The 9,348-nt window shown below is 38.1% G+C and overlaps 1 protein-coding gene across 1 annotated transcript in view; it reads right to left on the bottom strand.

Annotated features, from left to right (window-relative positions):
- Positions 1-332: 332 nt before the first annotated feature.
- Positions 333-9,348, bottom strand: part of LOC139732674 (uncharacterized) — a 39,734-nt gene continuing 30,718 nt past the window's right edge. The window contains exon 5 of the mRNA XM_071643529.1: positions 333-625. Coding sequence (XP_071499630.1) covers positions 567-625 — 59 coding nt within the window. The 3' untranslated portion in view covers positions 333-566. The remainder of the gene's footprint in view (positions 626-9,348) is intronic.

Genomic DNA, 9,348 nt, shown 5'->3' with positions numbered 1-9,348 from the left:
ACATGCATACTGAGTTTTTGTATCAGCTGAAAGATTTTCTCCTGTCCCATGCATGTTCATGTTTACTGTTTATCAAAACTGTCGAGGAAAAAGGTGTCACTATCAGTGACCACTTTGAGCTTGTTTTTAGCAATGCTAACATGACATGTGTATTAAGGGTTAGTACAGTGGTACATTTGTAAGTGTATGACTCTTCCCCACTATGTTTGGACTATTGTTTCTCCAGTGCCATACCTAACAAGACTTTCTTTCCTTTGCAAAGAAATGGGTGGGGGGGGGGGGGGGGGGGTGGGTAGAGTTTCATCAGAAATTTTTTGTGATGGGTAGTTTACATCTAACCACATCAGATGTAAAGAGACTTGCAATATAAGTCACTGTAGCTTGCTAGAGTGCAGCAATACAAGTTGTTGATTTTCATCTGCATGAATGCATATTTTCCTGACAATTTCTCCTGATAAACACCAATGCTCTAAACTCAATTAGACACATAACATTAACACTTAAGAAATAGTCACTATTTTATGGTTACAACTTTTAGACCAGTCTTTCTATTTCAGATCCATTCTTCACTTCTGATTGGTTTTCCTTCGCTTGTACGCAGGGATTGGCCCATAATACATCTCAGCTGTAAAGAAGAAGAGCAAGGAGAGAAAAGGCAATAAAAAAATAATGCTATTAAAACACATCAATGAAACAAGTTAAGACTGTATGGAGAACGTCACGAATAAGCCCTCAGCAAGTTTCATCCCAATCTATCACATATGTTTTAAACTTGGATGAAAATGAGGGAAAAATACAACAGATATGGGACTCTGGGGATCCAAACCTGAGACCTCAGGATTGTTAGATTAGTGCTGTTAGCAACTGAGCAATGGAAACCCCTAGTACAGTATTTATCCCTAGGACCCTGAAACCCCTTAATTTTCATTGCTCGTGTGGTAAGAAGCTATAATAAACTGGACACAAACCCAAGGGATAGAAATCAACTTGGATATAAATTTGAGGGATCACTGAAGTGATGAGCAAAAAAGCAAAAAAGCAAAATAAATCAGAAAGAAAACTTGTCAAGAAAATACAGAACAGAGCAGTGATAATACAACTCACGGCTACTTAACTACACAGAGCACAAGGGACAGAAAATAGGGATCATAGTATAGGTTTTCCCATTCATTTTCAAACTTTTTTCATTCAATTTCACAAATCTTTCCTTCAATTTCGTCGCAGGATGTTGGGAATAGGCCAATCTTACTTTCAAATTCGTCTTTCGTCGTTCATTTTCAAATAAAGTCCATTCATTTGGCATACATTTTCGTCATTTACAGTTCAAATTCGTTAGTCTCACTTGCAGCACTCAAAACAGCAGGATCGATTTCGTCTTTTGTCAATCATTTTCGTTAAATTTTCATTCATATTCGTCTAGTATCTCTATCCGGTGTGATTTTCCAGTCATTCATGTATTTTTTTTTTTCCTGTAACCGTTCACATTTTACATTCAGGAGTTGACATACACACAAGTGTCCTCCCCCCCCCCCCCCCACACACACACAGAATCATAGATACAGACACACACACAAGCAATCCGAGTACACACTGATACAAGCAGACGTACCGTCTCGCAAACGAAAACACTGACAAACGATTTCTAGGCAAACATGATTAAAGACAAAATTTAAGTGTAGAATTGTAGCCTGTTTAATGTCAAAGAATGGATAACATAATTATGTTTGCTGCTTTCCAGGGTACAAAATTTAAAGTTTGCTTCATGCATTACGATGCGAAAACCTGAACATTACGAGTTAAAGTTCAAAAGGTGACACTGACATACTGTCCTGGGTTATGACTTTTGACTGTTGTTTATCCTTCAATCAATTTTGGTTGGCAGTCATGTTTTTCATGTGTATTGTCTAAGCAAATGGTTAGGGAATAATGTGTAACGATACCATTTACGAGAGAAAGTAAAAATATGTCAGCTTACAGTTGGTTCACCATCAAAATAAAGAATCGACAACATCTGACTAATTTGAATGAAAAATTCATGAAATTGTGTGAACAAAAACGAATTTGATCTTCACATTTTGCGGTCCGTCAGTGGGAGGGATGAATTTGAATGACAATTGACGATTCTGAATGCTATGTCTTCGAAAATGTTTGACGAAAAACGAATTACAATGACAATTGACGAAATTGAAGTTAGGATTTGCGTTCCACGTGCTTCTCGGGACGAAATTGAATAATAAATCTTTGAAATTGAATGACAAAAGTGCGAAAATGGATGGGAAAACCTATAGTTCCCTATTAACTGGCAGGTTGTTATACATTTTCCCCTTGCTATTAAATTGTACTTCAGGGACACATCGCATAACCACAAGGTATTGAATTCATGGATGATGTGGAATGTAATGTAACAAGGTAAGAAATCTTACACAGTAAGCATATTCTGTAGATATCAATTTATTGTGACAGCTTTTGCTTAAGATTGAGTTCATGAGACGTCAAATGTTATCTGTCATATCTAAAATTAGAAAGTTGCAGAATTTCAAACTTATGTCCCTAGCATAATAACAGGCAAATGCCTTATGATGCAAAAAGTATCAACATTAAATCGAAGGGGTTTTCCTGCTGGCCTGGCTGATACCAGATGTTGTGCAAAACAAAGACATCATTCCAAACAAATGACATTTTGGCTTTCACAAAGTATTTGGTGAGTTTCTTGCTGAAGGCTGAGCTACATTGTACTTGCATCGATTGTTCACTCCACCAAGGAGGTTATGTTTTTGCCAATGTTGGTTTTATCTAGTTTGTTTGTCAGTTTTGTCAGGTTTGGGTGAAATTTTTGTGAAAAGTTGATAATGACACAAGAAATGGATAATAAGGTGATACACTAGAAGTGCATCGTGATCTGTATCCGTACAGAATCGTCCTTTTTTTTTATTCCCATTTCTTTCGACTGATTTTGTGAATGCAGTATCTCAACAATGACTTGACCAATTAACATTAAATTTTCTATTATCCTATGTCATGTCAATGACATAAAGAAATCATAAAGATAAAGAAATTTGTTCCTAAAGTTAACTTATCTGTGACGTCATCTACAACTAGGCGCCATTTTGTGATTTTGTCATGACATTAAATGATCGATCGTATCTTCATAAATTAAATGTCATATCTATATCATTTAATACAGTAAACCTCGGATAAGTCGACGTCGAGTGAGTCGAAAATCACTTAACTTGAAGCAAAATAAAAAGTCCTGATTTTTCCCTTTGTATTTTCTCTGAGAAATATTTGGATAAGCCGAAGTACGAGAGTCGAATTTCGGCTGTGTCGAAGTAAAACATTCAGTCCCTTTTGTACAAAATACACGTAGTTTACATCACTTGAGCCGAAGATTTGTCTGGCATTCTCATTACATTTAGAGGAGAACAAAAAAATCGGCATGTCGCAGAACCCCATCCCTGACCTGCTGCAGGTAAGCATGCACACTCAATATCTTACACCTTACCGCTCCGCACGCATGTCGAATATATACACACGTATACATGTATACACACAGCACATCGATCCATACTTTATCCATACACACAGCACATCCATACTTTATCCATGTCAAGCCAGAACTCCTTGGTCAACCAATCGCTGCTTTACTATTTTAGTGACAGGCCAAGTGGGCGGAGCTTGTTTGTGCGTGCCCGTCTGGCTGTATAGTTTTGTTCAATGGAGGTGGGATGGGCCTGGGAGAGTGTTTGTCTCAGGGTAGGTTGACAGAGATGGCTACCTATGTTGCATCAAAGACATAGCACATGCACATTGCCACATTAGCGCAGACATTCTCAGAACTACGTTTAACTACTAGTATTGATACAAATTCCATGTTCAATTTAGAACAAAATAAGAACATTATCTTCAAGAACAGACAAATTTGAATTCAAACACACACATGCACGCACACACACACACACATGCATGCAAATGTACTATAATACATGTCTGTGAGTCGAAAAAAAAGTTCACTTAAGTCGACGCATTTTTGTCAGTCTCAAGAGCTTCGACTCATGCGAGGTTTACTGTAGTTAGTTCATGTGACTGCCGGTCTTCCTGCACAATCCTTATCAGTCGGGCTATCATGAGGTGCACATCAAAATTTTAAAATGCTCAAAATCACTTCCCAAACAATTTTCCATGCGTTTTAGACAATTCTAAGTGCTTTAAAAATTTCTGCACGGTTTTTGTGCACACAGCACGTAAGCAAAAAACAAAAAATATGCCATTTTTAGCATATTATGGCTGAAAACAAGCTGCTTGGCCGAGGTCTGCACTCTACGAGTGCTTTTCTAGGTACTATGTGTGTCAGGCTTGAACTTTCTTGTTGCTCGGAAAGTCTTTTGCTTTAAAGACTGCACACAAGCCAATATTGGCATGATGATTGAAAGCTCAAAGTTAAGAATGTGCATCAGTTTCATTATTTAAACCTGAAACTGTTTAGTGTTATTGAAGGTGTGTTGTGTGGTCTACTGTTTGTTGCAGGCCTCGGTCTCATCTGCTTTCTTGGCTTCACAAAACTAATAGATGACTGGGACATAATAGCATTAAAGAAAAAACTTCATTTGACTGAATTACAGTCCAAGCTACTTTGAAAATGTTCCCATTATCACCCTTGCTCAGGATTATTTTCACAAATACATGTTAGGTGGGCTGTATTCAATTGCTCTGGCCAGAATGAATACTGTATACGCCAATATTTTCGCGTACAGATATTTTCGCGAATCGCGGTATCAGCGGCATTTTCGCGTGTTGTTAAATTCGCGATTGATACTAGTAACGTTAGTAGTAGGGTCTACTACCAAGCCCAAGAAACACGTTCAAACACTTGCCAACGTACTCGTAACGTTTTTCCATTTGCATTGTGACTTCCCAAACATGACAATAGAAAAGACACAGTAGAAGATTTATAAAATGAAACAATTACGGGAACTTGCAGCGAGACACTCACACACGGCATTCACAAGTACCTACCAAATGTTGCAACAAAATGTAGCTGCGCTAGCGCTAGCGAAAGTTTTACATGCATCCCTTGGCCTCACCCAACCACATCGAGCCGGTGTTCGTTCGCGTAGGCAAACGTAGCACATAACTGCGACCAGCAGCCCCGTACGCATAGCGTATAATGGGGCCGCGGACTGTAGCATTCAGGATCATGACAGGGGAATATCGCGGACAAATATCAACTTGAAATCGAAAAATTTTTCAATTTGAAGACTTACTTGTAAAGATGAAGTATTGAAAACAGGGTTCGTGCAACGTTTGGTCCTGCCAATAGTCTCTTTCTGTTCGAATTGATGACTTAATGTGACTCGGTCCAGAGGAACGTCAATTCAGCGTGGCTCTCAAGCTCTCCCAGGTTCCTCTCGACCGAGTCACATTAAGTCATCAATTCAAACAGAAAGGGACTATTGGCAGAACCAAACGTTGCACGAACCCTGTTGTCAATACAGTCAACCTCGCCTAAGTCGAATCTATTGGGACCGACGAAAACACTTCGACTTACGCGAAATTCGACTTCCGCGAAAGTCGAATTTTTTTTCAACTTGTATTTCGTGACGAATTTTCATAACGCAATGTCTTTTTATGTTTTTATTGGCCGTGAAATTATAGTAGACGGTATTAATATGTTATAATTAGTGTGTTTGTTTTGTTTAAATTTTAAAAAAGAATCCTGAAGCCCAATAATTGGACTGCGATGATCGAAATGCGTTGCACGTAATGTCTGCCAAAGATCGCCAAACGAACGCGGGAGTTCGGGGCGTCGTCATGTGTTTGGGGATATCGTTTTTAATTCGGCAACTAAATTTCAGTCACAAACGCACGTTGGGCCACCAAAAAAGTCGGATATTTGCCTTTACTTTTGGAAATGAACAGCGGTAACAATCGGCTCCGTAAGATGCTAGAATAAATGTCAGATGTTTGCTTTTAATTTAAGAAATGAATAACGGTAATATTCGACTCCATGTGATACTATAATAAATGTCGGATGATTGCTTATACTTTTGGAAATGAATAACGGTAAGATTCAGCTCCGTATGGTGCTAAAATTAATGTCAGATATTTGATTGTCCCTTCGAAAATGAAAAAGGATAACACTTGGCTCCGGAAGATGCTGAAATAAATGTCGAATGTTTGCTTTGACGTTCGGAAATGTATAATACCAGGTAATAATATTCAACTCCATATGATGATAGAATAAATGCCGGATGCTTGCTTTTACGTTCGAAAGTAAATAATAACATTCAGCTCAGGAAGATACTAAAATAAATGTCAAATGATCCCTTTTACGTTCGGAAATGAATAACAATAATATTCAACTTCGTACGATGATTAAATGATATGTCGGATGTTTGTTTTTACTTTCGAATGTATATAAATAGCAATAACATTTGGCTCCGGAAGATGGCAAAATGAATGTCAGATGATTGCTATTACGTTTGGAAGTGAATAACAGTAACATTCAGCTGCGTTTGATGGTAAATGATGTCTGCCTTGACGGTCAAAAATTAAAACAGTAACATTTGGCCCTGTGCGATGCTCAAATAATTGTCAGATGGTTCATTTCACTTTCGTAAGTGGACAGCAGTAACATTAGGCTCCGTACGATAATAAAATAAATGTCGGATGTTTGCTTTTAAATTTGGAAATGAATAACGGTAATATTCTGCTCCGTACGATGATAAGATAAATAACAGACTGGTGCTTTTACACATTCGGACAAAAATTTTCGAATTTTGGATTTTGCCATTCGTGTCCTTCGCAAATTGTTCGCGTGCTCCGCGAAATCTCACTGAGCTGTAAATGTTTGCGAGCGTAGCGCACTCCATTAGGGAATTTGCAAGCAAATTCGTAAACAAATGCAGTCAAACTCGCAGACTGTTTTTACTGTCGGAAACAGTTTTTGTTGCTGCAAATTTTCAACACGCTACGCTCGCAAACATTCGCCGCTGATTGGTGGCTTGTGCGAGGATTTTTTTTCTTCTTCTTCTCTTTTCCCCACAAACCCTGCTGCACCGCCCGCACATGGCTCGCCTCTAACCTGGTACATGATTCTGATTTATGTTCTTCTCAGCTGGACATCGAGGATACAAGGGATATTAGGATTAACTTGTATTCGACCCTTGGGAGTATTTTATTACAACAGTAGTGCGTTTTTCCTTCGTTTGTTTATTAAAGAATGAAAGAATTTTTTTTTTTTACTTCAATGTTTGAATGACGTACGGAGGAAAAAAAAACTTCGACTTGTGCGAGGGAAATAACATGTATTTAGACAAATCTGGACCTGAAATTATCTTCGACGAAGGCGAAATTCGACTTGTAAAACTTCGACTTGTGAAAGATTATTTTAAAGAAATAAGTAAAGAGAAAATCGGGACTTTTCTGGAGCTTCGACTTGGCCGAGTTTTCAACTTGTGCGAGGTCGACTTAGGCGAGGTTGACTGTACTTTAACTTTACTAGTCCAGGCTAGGCTCCATAGAAAGTGCACCTAACCTTGTTTTTTGATATACAATGTTTTTTGATGGTTTCTTGTCAATTCGAGGGTGCTGATTCCAAATCTGATTGATGCCACTCGCGTAACCTTGAGCATTTTCGGCAAAATGCAAAAATCCAAAATGGCCGCCAGATATGCTAATTTGGCCATGATAATCCCAGTTATGTCAATTTTATGACCGATCATTTCATCAAAGTTTTTTACATTTTTGTTCCTTGAATAATTCTACTTACACATGCAAGAAATTTTTCATTTTAAGAGGTACATTTAGTATTTTAAGCTTATTTTCAATTCAAAATGGCCACCACTCCTATACTCATGTACTATATGAATGGTAAAAAAAATATGCATAGAAATAGAAGACGAATTTTCAGTCACATACCTTCACTTTTATCAAGTTTTGCATGTGCAATCTGATGAGTGCCGATAGCAAAACAAGCAAACAAACAGAAAATCTATTGTTTTTAGGCTTATTATATTCTTCTTAATACAAAACTTCAAAATGGATGCCACTCATATACCCCTGCACAATATGAACGGCAAAGTGTACATGGAAATAAACAAATTTTCTTTTTTTTCTGTCACTCAGGTACACTGTTTATCAATTTGTGTGCTGATTATAAATCAGAAGGTTGTTAGTAACAAAAACTGTTTTATTTTTTGATGCAAACATCTGAATTTGCTACGTACCTCAATCTGAATTTTTCCCTAGGAATTTGGAAAAATCCACCAAAGCTTGAATTGAAGCCAACATCGAGATTGTTTATCAGGCATTATTAGATATGAACATTTGATACTTGCTTGCCTTGAGATGTTTGACAGCACAATATTCACTCTGATTTACTGAATTAAAAGGCTGAATCCTACATGATGAGACAAATGAAAATTCAAATTTCCTGTCCTGTTCTACATTATCTAAAAGCGACATTATACAAACGTTTCAGTCTCCTCATCCGAGAAAGAATATGAGGCAGGGGAAAAAGGAAAAAAACAGACCACCTCACTTCCTGTCGTCAAATCTCTGAAATGAAAACAATGCCCCAAAATTTTTCATGTTAACCCAGATGAATTATATATGGTAGATGAATTTTACCACCATTTTTTCGAAGTGAATGTGTTTGCGTATAATGATGTCAAGGGAGACTCTGAGATCTGTGCAGTGCTGCCTCATTCTGAAAGTAGTGTTATAACAACTTCACACTGCTTGTCTTTAATCTTCAGCACTTGCAGATTCATGATTGCTCTAGGTAACCAGACCAGCTTTGTTAGGACTCTGAATGATGGCCTCCTTAATGGTAGCTGTAAACTAACTCCACTAGAGCTCTTCTAACATACAAATACATGGTGACATCACATTCGCTTCACGTAGGAAGTTTGCAGATGATCTCGCCTTTATAACGTCTCATAGAAAGTCCTTGGATGACATCAGCTGAGTACTGACCCATCTCAAGACAATAGAGGAGTACTTCACCTTCTGGAGACTTTGCCCCAACCTTTGTAAGATTATCATCAGACCCATGCCTTCCATCTTAATAACCATCTTGCCAATGCTATGCTCTGTGGCAAGCCTTCCAAGCATAGGCTAAGGAAGTCCACCCTCCTTCACTGGCTCTCGATCACTCTCCCTCACGCTGGAAGGAAAGGATGACAAGTGTCACCACTCACCAGTGCCGTCAACGCATACCCTGACCTTCTAAACACGATAGCATGGGGGCATTTCATGTAGCGTTTTGTCTGACAAATTTGTCTGACAAATTTGCTCTCAGCCAATCAGATGCAAGGATTTTAGTAGCTTATAACAGCTGTTAAAAAG

Source organism: Diadema antillarum, unplaced genomic scaffold (assembly GCF_040938485.1).
Source record: "Diadema antillarum isolate AM-2024a unplaced genomic scaffold, OU_Dant_1.0 seq00000442_RagTag, whole genome shotgun sequence".
In the NCBI taxonomy this organism is placed as follows: Eukaryota; Metazoa; Echinodermata; class Echinoidea; order Diadematoida; family Diadematidae; genus Diadema; species Diadema antillarum.
This window is presented reverse-complemented; position numbering and strand designations above follow the sequence as displayed.